This window comes from Lontra canadensis, unplaced genomic scaffold, assembly GCF_010015895.1.
Source record: "Lontra canadensis isolate GAN:19392208 unplaced genomic scaffold, GSC_riverotter_1.0 scaffold14, whole genome shotgun sequence".
Classification (NCBI taxonomy): domain Eukaryota; kingdom Metazoa; phylum Chordata; class Mammalia; order Carnivora; family Mustelidae; genus Lontra; species Lontra canadensis.
In genome coordinates this window covers 25,293,080-25,311,191 of record NW_022631008.1, presented here as the reverse complement: position 1 = coordinate 25,311,191, position 18,112 = coordinate 25,293,080, and the positions used below count along the sequence as shown (strand labels likewise).

At 40.6% G+C, this 18,112-nt stretch overlaps 1 protein-coding gene across 2 annotated transcripts in view; it reads right to left on the bottom strand.

The window, feature by feature from the left end:
* The window catches only part of ARMC2 (armadillo repeat containing 2), a 107,602-nt gene that overhangs the window by 52,715 nt on the left and 36,775 nt on the right, over nt 1-18,112 (bottom strand). For both annotated transcript variants that reach the window (XM_032858267.1, XM_032858268.1), the window contains exons 6-10: nt 15,917-15,993; nt 11,310-11,408; nt 7,876-8,051; nt 2,134-2,236; nt 188-411 (exon numbers count right to left, since the gene is read on the bottom strand). In XM_032858267.1, the coding sequence (XP_032714158.1) occupies nt 188-411; nt 2,134-2,236; nt 7,876-8,051; nt 11,310-11,408; nt 15,917-15,993 (679 nt within the window). The remainder of the gene's footprint in view (nt 1-187; nt 412-2,133; nt 2,237-7,875; nt 8,052-11,309; nt 11,409-15,916; nt 15,994-18,112) is intronic.

The window sequence follows — 18,112 nt, the reverse complement described above, 5'->3', positions numbered from 1 at the left end:
CACATGGGGTGTGTGTGGGGCAATGGCTGCTTCTCTCGATCCCTAATGCCAGGTACCCCCCACCTGGCTGTAGGTAACAGCCCACCTAGCCCACCTGTTCCCTGTTACAGCCATCTGGCAGGTAATGGGTACAAGGGAACATGAAAACCCATTTTATACATACAACCTTTTCAATTAAAATACTTACTTGGACTAGTAAGTGGCCTGAGTTAGGCAAGCAGGTGCCACATTTCTTGGTGTCGTCGTTTATCTGCTTGATCAAATTCATCAATATTTCCACAGCACCTTTGCTGATCATTTCATTGAGAAATCGTGGATTTCCAGAAATGAACTTGATAGCCCCCATACAGTATAGGAAAGCTTCCATGTTCGTCTGTAGCTCCTCACTTCTCAGGACCTCCAATAATGATTCTGCCAAAAAGATGAATTATTACAAATGTGTAACAACTGGAGAGAGATTATTTTAAAGCACTTGTGTGTGACCGTCAAACACAATTTGTAAAATGTTGGTCAGTATTACATTCAAATGCTTGTTAAGTGTTATTCTTGTGGGATGAAGAGGTAAGCTTATCTGCAGCAGAGACAAATCTCTGTAATCATAATGACAGCAAAAGGATGGGAATATTAATATATAAATAAGAACACGTCCTTTTAATCAAAATGCCATTTCTTGCCTCTTACTAATATTTACCAACCTTTATTTTTAGTTACAAGAAAGTTGAGTTATTATAGAATAATTGATAGTTGAGACAATTTGGAGTGAAATTTCTTTTTTTTTCCTTTTTCTTTTTAAAAGATTTTATTTATTTATTTGAGAGAGGGAGCAAGCAAGAACGAGCAGGGTGAAAGGCAGTGGGAGAAGCAGTTTCCCTGCTGAGTAGGAAGCCCAACATGGGACTTGATCCCAGGACCCTGGGATCATGACCTGAACAGAAGGCAGGTGCTTAACCGACTGAGCCACCTGGGTGCCCAAGAGTTAAATTCCAACAAACTTTTGAGGACATACTGGTTGCCCTATGAATGGGAAATTAATCAAGACAGGGTCTTTTAAGAAATCTCAATCACCACAGAAAGGGATACTTTGAAGATAACATCCACCTGGTTCCGGAGACAACTTAAGAACATCCATCCGAATAGCTACAACTACTAGATTTTAGGGGGAACCCAGGCAATTCTGATAAGGTTAATCATGTCTCTTTCCCATTTAATTTTATTAATGTCAGTGTGATCATTTGTCAGAATCTTTCTTTGTCCCTGTCTGCTGGGGTCAAAAAAAGAGATCATTCATCCTAGGTCACAAAAGAAAAATTAAAAAAAAAAAAAAGAATTCAGGGCATTTTCCTTGTTGCTGCCTTGCCTTAGATCAGCAATGCAAATTCATAAAAGATTTCTATTGATGTAACTATTTAAGCATCTTAATTATTTAAGGGTGTACCAAGACTTAAACAGTATTAGTTAGGAAGGCAGCATGTAATCAAATTTCTCTATATATCTGAAATACATTTGAGACACTCTGATGTCAAACGTCTACACAGCCGTCTTCCAGTTTGTCTTCCAAGTTTGAGCCATTCCTACTCCATCAAAATCCCCCAAATTTCAATTATGTCAAATACCATTATATGTATTTTGTTTGATAATCGATCTGAGACCAGGAAATGGATTTTTAAGTAGGGAACACTTGCTAAAGTCACATAATGTTACTACAGGCATTTAAAACAAACAGCTAGGGGTGCCTGGGTGGCTCAGTGGATTAAACCCTCTGCCTTCAGCTCGGGTCATGATCCCAGGGTCCTGGGATCAAGTCCCGAATCGGGCTTTCTGCTCAGCAGGGAGCCTACTTCCCCCTCTCTCTCTGCCTGCCTCTCTGCCTACTTGTGATCTCTGTCAAATAAATAAATAAAATCTTTAAATAAAAATAAAAAAGTAAAACAAACAGCCAACAATCCTTCTTGGCTCCAAAGATACACATTAAACAGAATGTGGAAAACACAGAGAAGGACAGAGCAAAACTAAGCATCACATAACTTCTGGATATTAGGAGAAAATTAAATATTCTAGCCACCATTAATGACAACTTCACTCCCAAAACTTCTCACTCATACTCAAGGGCCACATGCACTGAATGATACTCACCAAGAATGCTGTCATTCTCAATCAGAGAGTCATTCTTCTCACTCCTGCTAATTTTAAATATAAGTTTGCAGACATTAAGAAGATTCTTTCTACTCACTTTAAGCTGCAGAGAAAGAAAACACGTTTTTATTGCAGAGGGAAATAAAGATGTGCCATCATTTTTTATCACAAATACCTATTTTAAAAGTGCTCCAGGGTATTTTTTAAAACATAAAGAAGGGGCGCCTGGGTGGCTCAGTGGGTTAAAGCCTCTGCCTTCGGCTCCGGTCATGATCCCAGGGTCTTGGGATCGAGTCCTGCATTGGGCTCTCTGCTTGGCGGGGAGCCTGCTTCCTCCTCTCTCTCTGCCTGCCTCTCTGCCTACTTGTGATCTCTGTCTGTCAAATAAATAAACAAAATCTTAAAAAAAAAAAAAACATAAAGAACAAATCTAAGGTTAGGCTCAGCATTTGCCATCTATAGTATTTCATTAAATCATGGTAAATACAGTATAAATGATCTTTGGGGTATGCACACTTCACTGATAAGCATTTATTTCTTACTTCATAAAGTCTTATCCTTATATATGAGATTATTAGTTACTTTCTAAAGAGTATATGAGGATAAAAGGAGGGAGGATGTTGACAAGTTTAATTAAGCTGTGTAATTGCTCTAACACACAAGAGTAAAGGAAGACAGATACCAACATTTTAGATTTAGTAGATTTAGGTAGATTAGATTTAGTAGGGCTGAAGGAAAGAAAGAAAAGGGGGAAGGTATGATTCTCTTTATTATTTGTATAAAAATAACCCCCCAAATTAATTTTTTATTAGATAATACATATATATTTATTTTTCAGACTATATCTGGAATGCTTTGAAATAATGGCAAATAGTGTTCAAAATTTAAAATTGCCTTCTAAATCAGACAAAAATAGTCAAGTACATTAAACACAGGGACAATAAGGAAGCATACTTTTAAAAAAAAGACACAGTAGAGGGGGGCTAACTACATCAAAGAGTCTCAATTCGCTGTATTATTTATCTAAAGTAGTAAAAATTAAAAATTAAAAATATCCTCAGTGTTCATTATTAGGGAATAATTTAATAAATTGTGGAAAAATACCATTTGTATCAAGCAGTCCCAGAAAGTGTAACTATGAATACCATGTTTTAAAAAAAGACATTTATAACTTATTGTAAGATGGAAATATTATATGCCCTCATTGCAAGAATGTAAAATATGTTTATAGGAATGAGGTCATCTGAACAAATAAGTATATCTTATGGGTCATTGTTTTATCATTAAAAAGCATCTTCAAAATTACCTTCAATATTGTTTATTAATGACTTTCCAGTTAGTTTTTTTAAAAAAAGAATGGAATTTGTTCTTAAAGATTCATTGTGGGGGCACCCCGGGGGCCTCAGTGGGTTAAGGCCTCTGCCTTTGGCTCAGGTCATGATCCCAGGGTCCTGGGATCGAGCCCCGCGTCGGGCTCTCTGCTCAGCAGGGACCCTGCTTCCTCCTCTCTCTCTGCCTGCCTCTCTGCCTACTTGTGATCTTTTTCTGTCAAATAAATAAATAAAATCTTAAAAAAAAAAAAGATTCATTGTGTGTTTGATCCACAAATATTACCGCACTCCTGCTGTGGACCAGGCACAGGGCTGTTCACTGTAGGAGATGCGAGGATGAGCGCCGTCAGCCTGGTGCCAAGGGGCAGAGGGAGGGAAGCTTTACCCACACAGCGGTGTCCATCTGCCTCCCTGCTTTGGGTCCTGGACAGGTTATCTCAGAGCAACCTCACAAACTAGGAGTTCTTTCCGTTTTGCACCTGGGGAGTCTCTGTATTAGAAATGCAGACTCTCGGGCCCAGATAGCTCTGCTGGATCAGAATCTGCATTTTAGCAAACTCCTTGGAGATCAGGGCTTGGGCAAGTCTGAGACTCTCTGTTGGGGAAGCATCGGAAACTGTTACATGTGGCAGGATGGCCACTCCTTCTGTTCTCAGGAGGGAAAAGGAAATGGGAATTAGGGGGAAAAAATGGAATGCTTAAGGGTTTCAAAAAATTATTTAAATCCCAGAAGATGGGGCACCTGGGTGGCTCATTCCTTAAGCATCTTCCTTCAGCTCAGGTCATGATTCCAGGTCCTGGGATTGAGCTCCCCAGAGCATCGTTTCTCTGCACAGTGGGGACTCTCCTTCTCCCTCTCCCACTCCCCCTGCTTGTGTTCCCTCTCTCGCTGTGTTTCTCTCTGTCAAATAAATAAAATCTTTTTTTAAATTTTTTTAAGATTTTATTTATTTATTTGACACAGAGAGAGAGAGATCACGAGTAGGCAGAGAAGCAGGCAGAGAGAGAGGGGGAAGCAGGCTCCCCGCCGAGCAGAGAGCCCAATGCGGAGCTCGATCCCATGACCCTGGGATCATGACCCGAGCCGAAGGCAGAGGCTTAACCCACTGAGCCACCCAGGCACCCCCAAATAAATAAAATTTTAAAAATAAAATAAAATAAAAACCCAGAAGATGAGCTGACTAAAGAGAGTGGAAATAAATTCTTTATCAATGGAAATAGATGTTGTTCTTAATACTTGAGAATATATTTAATCAGTTAACCATCTTTTCTATACTGTGAGCCTGTGTGTGTGTGTGTGTGTGTGTGTGTGTGTGTGTGAAATGTAGCACGTGTTCTGTGCTTAATAAAACGTGTTGAAGAAATGAATGACGACAACTAACCTCAACCTCCACCCAAGTCTTCTATTTTTAGTAAAAAGTGACAAAAGGAAAATGACAACAACTCACGTCCGGGTTTTCATTAAAGATCAAACAAACAAAAACCCGACGATTTCTAAGCCTGCTATAAGGTCAGTTTACATCCAAAGCACATTCCTACACCTTCTCTTTTGGTGACTATAAAATTATGACTCTGAGACATGAAAATATAATAAGATATTAAGTCACATGCAAGGAACATGGACAACCTTACATAGAAGAGCCCTTCCTCGCACCCAGACCATTCCCTGCCCTGTGCTTCACGTTCTGCTCTTAGCAACATGCTGGCCCCAGCTCGCCACCCCCCATCCCTCCCCACCCCACCCCTACCCCCGCCATTTCTCTGCATTTTCACAGCCTCTCCTGCTACATACAGCACCAGGAGGGAAGACAGGGAATTTTATTCACTTGTATTCCCAGCATCAAGAGTCCCTGGCACAGAGTATGTTCTTGTACTGGGGTAGTTTACTTCTTACATTAAAAATAGCAGTCTTTTCTATTCCAAGAAAATTTGGAAAATTAAAGAGAAGTTTAAGAACACTTACACACTACTACTACTATATATAATCACTCTTGACAGACTGGTGGGGTTTCTTTTCTGTTTTCTTGTTACCCCCTACCTAGAGTACTAGATTTTTTCCCCCTCCTGAATATATAGTTGCATTCATTGCATATATGTTTGTACTTAAAAAATTCTTAATACAGACTGATACATTTTGTAAGATCCTTTGACACAAAGTTTAAAATTATATGGCTGTCTGGCAAAACCTCCAACTAACTTAACCAAAAAAAAAAATGCAAGAAAGCAGAAGAACTGATATTATACTCCCTGAATGTTTTTAACTATAAAAAATTTTTTTAAAGATTTAATCTATTTATTTGACAGAGACAGAGAGAGAGAGAGCATAAGCAGGGGGAGCTACAGAGGGAGAGGGAGAAGCAGACTCCCCGCTGAGCAGAGAGCCCGATGTGGGGCTCAATCCCAGGATTCCGGGATCGTTACCTGACCTGAAGGTCAACTGACTGGGCCACCCAAGTGCCCCTAACTATAAATAATTTTAAATGTCTGAACTTTAATACTAAACTGGTAGTACTGGCAGAAACTAGAGAAGATATTAAAAAACATCTTAGTTCCATATATATTTTTTGTTAGTTAGCTTTTCTTTTTTTTTTAACTTTTTATGATATGGTCTTTCTAAAACTTACATAGAATTCCATCACCAAGGCCTATGCAAAACAATGTCTTGTTTGGAACATTAAGGGGAGATTCAGGTAGCAGGTGGGAAGTTGGCCTGGATGACCTTGAACAACCTTCCTGACCTGATTCTGTAGCTAATCAAAAGGGACAGCCTGCCCATGTCTGCACTCTGGAGTGTAGCCCGCTCAGAATCGCCCCTGATTCTGCAAGGCGGTCAACGCCACACAGAGAGCTTTATCTAATCAAACTGAGTTCAGGATGAGATCACTGCCTGGGAGATCACCTAGCCTTTTACCCTAAAATAGTTAAATCGTATCATATATCTAATTAATTTATCATATATCTAATTAACCTTTAATAGCCAAAATTATATTTTCTCGGGAAAGCATTGATGAATTCATGACATTTTCCTTCTCTGTCTTATTTATCTACTTTTTGGCTTGGTAGGAGGCAAAATGTCTGGGATCCAGATGAAAAACCAAAAACAATGGATTGCTCAACAGCTAACAGCTTCGGTCTCTCCAGCGCAGCTATGCTGGTAGAAACTTCCAGCCTCTCACAGGGGCTCTCCTGGGCCTAGGGGGCACCCCAAATCCAGGGCCAGACAGGAAATGGGGCAAGCACGCTGATACCTTTTCACCTTTACCCGGCACCTTTTTTATTCTTTTTCAAGTTTTATTTAAATTCCAGTTAGTTAACGTAAGTCTACCTATAGCTTTTAACTTCAATGATCTCTGTGGCTTCTGCTCTTTTTTGTTTCATTAAAGTTGACCGATCAGTTACCCCCAGTGAGGGGATCAAAATACATCTCAAATCACCATTTCAAAGAAGTATTGCTTTCTGAGTCATATATCATATCACAGTGTTTTAGAAGAGGATAAATAGTTTGTGATGACAGCTAAGTAAAGGTGTAGCTTCTCCCCAAAAATTACATGGAGTATGTAGTCAGGATATTTTGCTTTCATGAAAGACATCAAAATAAGGAACGCTGGGCATTCTTACTGAGCTCTTAGTAAGTATGCCAACACTTACCTTCCCTGTGTACTTTCGGATTTTAAATTATATGAATTATGGGTGTTAACAAAATAGCTTTTACTTTTATGAAACCAGGTAAACAAAGCTTCATTCATTTGTTTTAGCGGCTCTTTTAGAAGGTTCTCTAATAACTCTGTCTTATCTTTTGTTTCCAACCGCTTATGGCTGTGACAACAAAGTGTTCCCCTCAAACAATGGTATCATTTTGTCCGAGACAGAGCTTATCCAGACTTTTATTTGGTGTCTGGCTTTTTCTTCTAACACGTCCCGGGAGCCTTCTGTTCCCGCCTTCCCATGACCACAAGCAGCTGCTTCTCTGTTTCACGCTGGTTCATAAGGCACCTGGCCAGTGTGCCCACGGCCCAGGGTATCCTCGGTTATTTATTAAATCATGGAGCAGAATCAAGGACCCAGCAGAAACCGTAGGGGAGAAACCACAAGCTTGGGTTCCCTGATACCGATCTCCAGTCAAGTTACTTGAGAAACTGTTTTGAATGTGTTTGCCTATTGTCACCTTTTTTTTTTTTTTTAAACCTACCCACAGTCCAAATATAAGAGTTTATTTGAACATTTTCCACGACCTCAGCCTCAGACAGCGTTCCTAGTCAAATTCGGAGATGGCAATTTATTACCCTGATTTTTTTTTCAAGATTCTAAATGAACACACTGCATTTCTGATCTCTGTAAGACTTACAAATAAAGCATTAGATAGAACTTTTATGTGCTACAGTCTACTAGACCAGAGGAAAGAAAGACTTACTGCTAGAATAATTTTTGCAAGTTTAAGGCTGAGCAAGTCTGAACCAATATCAACTAGTTTATACAGGGTCTTCAGGAGAACACTTCTTCTCTTAAATTTATTTCCAAGCATGTTTCCTTCCTCTAAAGCGTGATGAAGTTGTGTGCAAGCAGCACAAATCGTTTCAATGTTTTCTTCTGTCAGAGCAAAGAGAGTAAAGCGGCACTTACTAATTAAGGTCAAGTCTTCAAGTGTGTCAAACACAGTGTAAGTAAAACCCCCTAATTCTTTCCCTAAACATCTTCAAATTCCTGAACTATGTTTTTTCCCTTCTCTTGCAGTTTCCATCTACCTGTTTTTTTTTTCATCTACCTCCTACATGTTGACTTATTTACTCATCAGTCAGCTTATCTAGAACACACAGTCTTTCAAAGAGTGTATTAAAGAATAGAACTGTACCGATCCCAGGTGGCCTGCTTTACTCCCCAAACGCCCACTACTTCATGGTGCTCCCTTCAGTCTCAGGCAAACACACCACAGTGTCTCTACCTCCAGCCCTCTAGGGCGTAGTTCCACTGTCCCAGAATGTTCTCCTCTCCTTCATTCCTACTGATTTGGGTCCATCAAGGCTTTGTTTACATTCTGGCTCCTCCAGAAAAGATGTACCATTCCACATTCCAAGAACATTACTTTGTATTGTGTTATTCCTTACATATCTATGGATGCCGAGTTCCATGTCCTGTGCCCTTGCCCAGATGTCATGCTAAGTGAGGAGGAATCGTGTCTTTGTATCTTTGTATCACCAGAACATGGTTCATTGAGAATACTGTACTGACAACCTGTAACATAGTTTAATAAATACTTGTTTTATAATGTATCTGGTGACAAAAACAATGATCCATATTTTTCTGTGAGAACGATGCTCATTATCTGGGAAAAGAGGGCTCCAAGGGAACAGAAATCTCACCAGTGTCACCTCAGCCACTATTACTTGCAGGTGGTTATTACAAGAGAGGAGGATAAGAAGACTGTAGTTGGGAAAGGGGAGAACCCTAGAACATTTTATTTTATGGTGAGAATTCTGAGGACAGCCGTCTTTGAACGTGGTATCCATCCCAGTAGGCATATGAAGAAGAAAACAAGCACACAAAGCGGAACCTGAGGGGAAATCTAAGAATCCAAGTCTGAGATATTCAGTTGAAAAATATTATCTGATAGATCCCATCACAAAACTTAAAATTAGGAAACCAATCTTAAATAAATACCATAATGTGCTCTTAAAAGCCCACATAGAGGAAGTGTGCGCCTGAAGAAGGAAATGACTCAGGCCATTTTTAGCTCTTTTCAACAATAACATCTAAGAAAAAATGTTAAACCTCAATAGCTTGGTAACCTTCAATGGCTTTCGGTTATACACTTAAATAAATGAATTTTTGGGAAATGACTTAGACTCACTTTAAATAAAAGGAAAAACCTGAGCTCTATTGTAAGAACACTTTTGTTTTGTTGTTTTATTCTTCTGTTCCTGGCAGTTTCTTCACAAACCCCAAGTTCAGGCCGTGGGCCACTCTCTGGCCATGGGGAGATCTCAAGGCATTTTTCTAACACTTCCCTCTGCAAACTCTTTAGCCTGGTGGGTTCAATGAGGAGTAGCTGCCTTAGTTGAAAAGAAACTAAAAAAGGAAGTTTCATGGGTCAGATTTTAAACTGTTGATCAAATTAACTCTTTATGCCAGTCGGCTTGTTGTAAAGGCTATAGAGCCTTGAAAGACAACTTGAACTTAAGAACTTTCAAGATTCTCAGGGGGCTAAAGCTAGTGGGTGAAAGTTGGAGAAGTCATAGAAAGCAATGTAGCCTCGAAGTCGTGGCTCCCTATAAGATACTTATTAATTACAAAGAGGAAAATAGTAGCTTTAGAGTGGAAAAACCTGGACACCACCTTCCCCAAGTGATCAAAATTCACACCCCCAGTAAGAGACCAGAAGAGCATCATGAGCCTACCGCTAGGACGCACTGAGAAGGACACAGCACCACGCCTGCCGTGTACCTGCCCCAAATGCCTCATCCCAGTCTAAGTGTGAAAAAACACCAGGCCAAACTCCTTTGTGGGGGCAGTCTATAAAAGAACTGGCCTGTATTCCTCAACTGTGTCAAGATCATGAAAAGAGGACAAATAATTTGAACTTGTGATCCAGGATTTTCTTTTTCTATAAAAGGAATTTTTAGGATAACTGGCAAAACTCAATAAGGTTTGTGTAGTATGGTATGGTAGTATCCAGATATGCGACAGAATGTCCTTGCATCTTGAAATATATGTTAGAGTACTAGGGATATGGGACATCACTTGGCAATTTGTTCTTAAATGGTTCAAAAGAGGAAAAAAACAATGTTTATATATGGGTGTGTGTGTGTGTGTGTGTGTGTGTGGGTGTGTGTGTTGGGGACTACAGAGAAAATGAGAGCAAGAGGAAGAGAGAGAGGGAATAATGAAACAAATGTGGTAAAAGATTAATATTTGGAGAATCTGAGGGAAGGGCATACAGGGTTTCTTTGTACTACCCTTGACACTTTCCTCTAAGTCTGAAATTATGTCAAAATAAAAAGGAAAACAAGAAAGAAAGACCCTCAAAAGCTCAAGTAAACCCAGTCCTGCCACCATTCACTGTTCTTAAGTTGATGGGAGAGATGCCATACTTCAGGGCCCCCAATCCTCTGAGAAGGCAGATTCATCCACATTCCAGATCCCAAACTCCAGTTCCCTTTTCTCTGCTGGTGTTCTCAGAGCTCTCTTAAAGTCCTTCAGACTGAAGACTTCCTCTGGCCCAGGCCTTCATGTTGCAGGCCTTCCTCCACTAGCATATTCTCGTTTTGAACCTTTGTTCAGACTGACTGCTCTCCTCACTAGTGTTTGCACACATCTCCTAAAATAAAGGGCCCCAAGTGAAGCTGAGGGTGGAAATTAGGAACTCTAGAAGGAGAAAAGTCGTCCACTGGGGTCTTGAGCTGTGGTAACCTTAGGAGAGTAGGACACATGCATTTGGATCTAGAAAACCATGGGCACACCGCCCAAGCACGCCAGTCCATGAGATTTAGTCAAAGTTTCAGGGGCCTGAAATCTGTTTTAATCTTTCACTTTCATGTATTAACTGCCACCCTAGAGAGCTCAAACCAACATTTTCTTGGGCAGACGGAGGGTGATAGTTAATATGTATTCCATGGGGATTTTTAGAAGCAGGCTCTCCTCCTGAATTTAAAGTATAATTTTTACTCACTAAAAATTTGGTTTACCTGTATTTCTTACGTACATTAGTGGGTGAATATAGAGATAACTTCATTTGTTTCCAAACACGTTTGCAGAAATGGTAGTCAAAGTGTACTAAAAATATCAGGGCAATGGGGAACATAGAAATAAGTACAGATATTCTCAATTTAAAACAAAAACTTTTTGTGTTACCCTTTTCTAATTGGTGCAAAATTGGTACGATCCTTGTATTCCAAAAGACTTCGTCTACTTCTATTTCTGTCTCCTTTTCTTGCACGTCAGCTTTTGAGGCTGCAAAAGAAACCCAGATCAGGAGAAAGCAGTGAGTAAGGAGGTACACCGGGAGTACCACCTCAAGTCTTTGTTATTCATCACCAAAATTAATCAGCTCTGGAATTAAATTATACCTTGCCCCCTAAGCCCAACTAATTCTAATTAGAACCACTGTCTTTTAATCAAATCACCACACATCAAAATCAAGTAAGGTCATGTAAAGAAATCAGAACTTTAAACTCTCATTAGGACACTACATGATGTCTTAAGCTTTGTTAAGTGTTGGAATTTTTGTCATAAGGCAAATGATTGTTTTTGTTTTTTTAAGTAGGCTCTACGCCCAATGCGGGCCATGAACCCATGACCCAAGATCAAGGGTCACATGCTCCACTGACTGAGCCAGCCAGGTGCCCCCATAAGGCAAAGAGTTGGAGGTATTTTTTATTTAAGCTTACTACTCGGTAACGTGGAATAAATAGAAAACTATAGATATGTAAAGAATAAGAATTCTGAAAACATTCAATGAAAACTTTTCTAAAAGGAAGGCCTGCAGAGAGGCTTTCTTTCCTATAGGAAATGAAACAGACACATGATTTCAAGGCCATTGTCGGCAGCGCCAAGTGAATTTGTGAATCTCAGTCCAAATCGCAGTGTCGGATTAGATGCCTTGGTTGCCCCGGGGTCTGGCTTCTTACCCTTTCTGAGCCTCATCAGTGAAACAGAGATGAAAATCTTTGCCTGCGGGGCTCTGAGAATTAAAAGACATGATATAGGTAAAGCTCAGTTCCCAGTGTCTGGCTTCTTGTAACACTCAATAAATGTGAATTTCATCTTCCTGATTAAAAAACAACAGGCCACCGCTGTCTGACGTTCATCCGGCTGCACAATACCACTGAATCAATGAGATTAGCTGCTGCCCCGGAACGTCATAGGTCCTAGAAGAGGAATGGTTGCCACTGGCTGGGCGTTGTAAGAGGCCACGTGCTTCTACTTAACTTTTATAGCATAATGAGGAGGTCCTCAAATTGTCTCCATTTTCCAGATGAAGAAAGTGGGGTTCAGGGGCATTAAGCTACCTGCCAAGGTCATACAGAGCCATAGCCCTTGCTCTTGACCTCTGTGCTATTCCACCCCACAGCAAAATCAGTAAACTGAGAGGTGACTTTGGAAAGCAGTGTGAATCGTATTAGAAACTGCAAATCCTGATTACATTTCACACAGGAAATACCCCACTATCTAAAGCACAGACTGTGTAGCCGGAGAGTCCCCCCTCCCCCCACCCCAGTGTGGACTCTCAGGAGCAATGCTAAAGACACATTCCTCAGTTTCCCTTCTCCCTTCCGCTCCCTCCCTCCCTCCCTCCCCATAAGGCCCTCTCATGGCACCCAGTCTATACTGGTTCAGAGTCTGTACCTGCTCAGAGTGGACCTGGTACCAATCAATCAAATGCCCACCGTGGGTGCCTAGATCCCAAAATGTCCCCCAAAGAGTTAGAAATAATAGGGACAATCAGGGTTTCATAGAAAGAGGGGAAGAGAGTGAGAACAATGAAAAGGCATATGGCCTACAGATTTTTAGGTTATTTTAACTCAGGGCAGGGGCCGGGGTGGAAACCAGCTGACTAGGAAGGCCCATTAAGAGTTCTAGAGTCCTAAGTTCTAAGGTTCTAGAGTCACTGTGTGGGTTTGAATCCTAGCTCTGCTGGTTGACTGTGGGCAAGTTGCATCACTTTCCCTCTATAAAATGGGGTAACGATGGTCATCTATTAATTTCTTTTATGCGCTCCATATTTTCCAAAACCTCTCATTCATTTGTGCTACTCTTGAGAAGGAAAAAAAAAAAATACAATACATATTAAACTTCCCAAGCATACAGTGATGATATCACCCAGGAGAAGCAGGAAAGCTATGCGATTTATCCATCCCCTCCAGTGCATGGGCCCCCCTCTAACCCTCCACACTAGAAATACCCACCCCGGACCCAGGGGGCAGTGAGTCCAGGTTTGCCTTTTCTCAAACCTCCCTGGCACCAAAAGGGGTCCAGGCACACTAGGCGTGAGGAGCCCTTGAGCAGAAAAAGTAGACAGAGAGGGTATCGACAAAGCTGTAATTCAGTAGCATAGGTGTGCTGTCTATAGTTTTAATAACAAAGTTTCCCATCATTTGTCTAACCTATAAGGAAGAATTCATGAAATGCATGGGTGCATTGTCTTTAGGACAACGTCAGTCCATATCAGAACTGGTTCACAATCCCTTAGCCAAAGCCTTCGGACCAGATGTGGTTAGGGAATCCAAAAATTTTGGATTTTAATGAGGCAATAGGGTGCGCATGCTGTGTAACACACAGCACCCCGAGGAGGGTCTTCTGGGGCGGCACCCTGCGGCAGGGTATGTGCAAATTCACACGAACGAAACAAAGACGATTCTTGGCCTCCCATCAGCTGGGCTTGGGCATTGCCACTACATGAGTCTGAAAAACACTTCAGCTTTCCAAGGCTTCCCAAGCTTCAGTTTGGGGATTTCAGAACCGCAGATGATGGATGGGAGAACATCATCTCAATCTTTTGGGTCATTACTTTTATGAGTCTACCCTAACTTTGATAAATTATAGGTATGGACTCAAAAAGTAAACCTGAATATTCAAGCAACCCTAACCCATAGCTAGTCATAGTCCCAAGTACATGACCAAGTCCAGAACATGTGAGTATCGTCAGCATATATCAAGGCAAGTGAAAAGCCAGTAGATAGTAAGTCAGATAAATAACTTAATCACCCAATATTTACAGCACACTTAACATTTACTAGAAATACAGACTCCAAGTCCAATAAGTTCAAATCAGCATTTTTACCTTCTAAGCAGTATGCACTTTAATAGAACAGCTCTATGAGGAACAATGATTATCAATCTGTTTCTTAGGGCAAACAAAATCAATAATGCGCTCACCCCGGGAAAAGTGAAATTACAGGGATGAGCCAGAAATCATAGAACACTTATTTAACCTTGGCAAAGGAAAGGCCCTTACAGGCCCTTCTGAATGGTCCTAAGATTGTTCCTTCTCAGAGCAGAAGTCAGCCAGACACTGCGGCGTAAGGGTTCCCTTTCAACCCACCCCCAAGAACTGCATGGCAAGTGGCTGTGTCCAGCCATGACCTTTCCACGTCTCCACCCACTCAGGCACCCCCTCCAATGCTGCTTTCTGCAGAAATCCCATTTTATATAACTAGACCACTCTCCACTCCAGCAACTGGAGCATGGAATCCTGTGATTACTCCTGAAAATCTACAAAAACTAAATAAAGTTTGCCTCAGTCTTGGGCAACAACCTAATATTTTAGAAAGCACTTTCATCTAGGTTCACAGTTTGCTAAATATAAAAATTATGATTCAACAGGAAATTGGGTAAGTCAAGCAGAAATTTCAGCATGTTTTTGACGATTTTGCTGTCTCAGTGGTTATAGTTTTTAACCACAGCTTTGAGTTCTGGACACAAAAACTTGACACAATGTTTATTGGCTGATGTTTTTAGCAAGTGCATGTAAAATCCTTAGCAACAATGCTGATGCGGAAATCAGTCTAAGATTTTCCTGAGTGTTACAGAAACTCCTATTGGCCACAGAAGTCATTTTAGTGATAAGAAATTAGTTTTGAAAGTAATAAAACATTTTTTCAATCTGATTTTAGTCTGGTTTTATAGAATGTCATGTGTGTAAAAAAAAAAAGTGTGAAAAAGTAACAAACACCTGTGTGTCCACAAATAGTTTGGTCAAATACTAATGGTATTTTTATCCTCCCCTTTATTTCGAAGAAATAAACATTACAGATATAGTCGCCTCCCCCTATCCATTTCCCCTCCTCCCCTCCCTCCAAGGATTACCACCATTCTAAATCAGGTGGTTATTTTTATCATGTTGGATTTTACATGTCACCACATAGATCTGTATCCATAAACAACATATGTCACTGTTTCTGCAACTTAACATTTTCACGTAATATTGTTTGTACTCATTTCAGTCGATATTATAAGCGTGACTGCTATATTTCATTGCATGAATACACGCTGCCTCATTTCTAGCCTGTGATTAATACTCTTATATATATTTTTTTCTCAAACAGATTGAAGACCCCCAAAGGCTGTCTTCACACCGTTAATATAGCTTCACTTAAGTGAGCAATGATTTTGAACTTCTGGTTAACTCAAGAATTACGTTACTGTCAACTTTTGCAACTTTCTGAATGCTTTCACAAAATAGTTTCTTTCACGCTCACTAAGACCAGGATCTATAAATGTCTGAGGCCCCAAAGCTGGATAATGGTAAGAATATTAAGATTGTTGTGAAAACAGTAAAAATTTCTAAAACTAAATGTTGATGCGTGGCCAAGTTGGAAGAAGTGACTGGAGTTTTCAAACAGTGAGCCGGTATGAGACATCTTGAGTGCAAATGTTTTTCTTACAAGTGGAGATGCTGAAGGTGAAGTTCTGGGGCTGAAGGTGAAGTTCTGGGGCCTCGCGGCGTATGTGCACCTCACCTGCTCTGGTTTCCAGTCGGCTCAGGTCTGAGCTGTTGAAACAAGATGAGGCTCTTGAACGCCTCTTCCCCTGGTCCCTAGGAGGAAGAGGAATACAACAATGTTCAGCATAAAAACCAGAACGTTTCTCTTTCTGCGAGTAGAGTCAGCTATTGGCAGATTGGGAAGAAAGCACAGAGGGTTGCTTAGAAGATGGAGTTTCACACTCTGCAGTCCTTTAATCATCTGATTTCCAGCTTAGATTTATCTATCAAAAAACAAGACAGAGGGGCGCCTGGGTGGCTCAGTGGGTTAAGCCTCTGCCTTCGGCTTGGGTCCTGATCTCAGGGTCCTGGGATCGAGCCCCACATCGGGCTCTCTGTTCAGCAGGGAGCTTGCTTCCTCCTCTCTCTCTCTCTCTCTCTGCCTGCCTCTCTGCCTACTTGTGATTTCTGTCTGTCAAATAAATAAAATCTTTAAAAAAAAAAAGACAGAGAGGCTTCATAGTATTAAATACAGTTACTAGAAACAACAACAATGAACAAATCCCAAAGTTACTTTGTAAATCCAAACAAAACAAAACAAAACAAAACAAAACAAACAAACAAAAAAAACCCCCAAAACCAAACAAACTGATGAAGGATATATACCACAAGAGGTCACTGTTACAATAAGAAAGAACTCAGGTCTGCCGGCCCCACAAAAGACTAGCATTTAAGAGCTGGAAGGGACCTTTTCTCTCGGTCTCCCTGTGCAAGGAAGTCATTCCCAAATTGGTCGGATGTGCCCCAGGTCACAAACCAGCATCAGATCTGGAGCCCCGATCTCACAATTTCCAATTCACAGCTCTTTCTACTTTGTCACAGAGTGCCCTGTTTCCACTTTAAAAAATGCATTCAGTTAATATTCTTTGAAAAATGCCTTATTTTTCCAAATAATTTTTAAATGTGAAAAAATCGAAGGTAAATTCAGGCAGCCTCCAGATGACAAATATTTTGTGTTCCAAATAAAAGAGTAGCGGTTGGCCAATAGTAGGATTATATTGCCAGGTTGGTTTGGATTTTTGTTTTGTTTTGTTTTTAAGGTTTTCTTTAATGTAGAGACTGTCCAGGAAGGATACAACTTTCCTTTAACTACAGCTGACACTTAAAAGTACTTACATTTAAATACCTACACACAATTCCAAAGTAAAAAACACTGAGTGCAAGTTTTACAACATATTTTTGTCATCAAATAAAAGATTTGCTACAACAAAATCATAAAGAATGCATATACATGGGGCCAGGGTCACTCACAAACACCCACATGTGTGGCTTCCACACTTGCGCCAATGCAGTAAGAGACTGGGGAAAGGCTCAGTGTTGTGTCTTGGCGCTTGGCTTGTACTGCTGCCCAAGGATTAGCTTCTCCAAACACCATTTTTTCCCATAAACATGCCCCCCTTTTAAACACTTGATTTAACACTTCATATCATTTAGTAGAGAAAAGATCAAGCTAATCTTTCCCAAAATGTGTAATTATTTCATACTATGAAACAATTGCCTTATTTTTACACAATGTAAAAAACATAAATCTGGTACCAAGGGGTTCCTGGCCAATCAAAGAAAGAGTATGTGGATGGGATCTACTGCATCAACGCTCTCAGAGTTGAGATTCAAAAGGAACAGATCTAATCTACCCTATGAGAAGGTAAAATACCAAGTCTGACAGGGTGTGAAGCCAAGGAAGTTCTCTCACTTCTCACTCCTAGATATAATAAGAAAGTCAGAACAATAGAGGCAAGGCCTTCTTTTCATTATTGTCCTAAATAACTATTGAAACCCAGCAAGCTAGTTTTCAATTCATGGCTTTCTAAAGTCACTGGGCCACTCTCTCGGAGTCACGGATGTTGATGAGGTTGCCTCCCTATTTAACACATTTGTGTATCCCAATTATGGGAAGGGGTAAAAAAAAAAAAAAAAGGAAGAAAGGAAGAAAGACGAAGGGTCCTTCTTAGTATATACCAAAGTTCGGCAGTGCCGGGTCCTGCTGGTTCTCAAGAAGAGCGCAGGACTGGGATCTACGAACACTCGCTATGATCATCTTTGTACAGTTGTTGAACTTGTAAGCTCTGAACCCAAACTACCAGGTCCTGGGCCAACATTTATCAGCTGTGTCGATTTGGGCAACTTACTTAAGCCTTTGGCCTTGGTCTTATGTTGACATAAGGGCAATGCC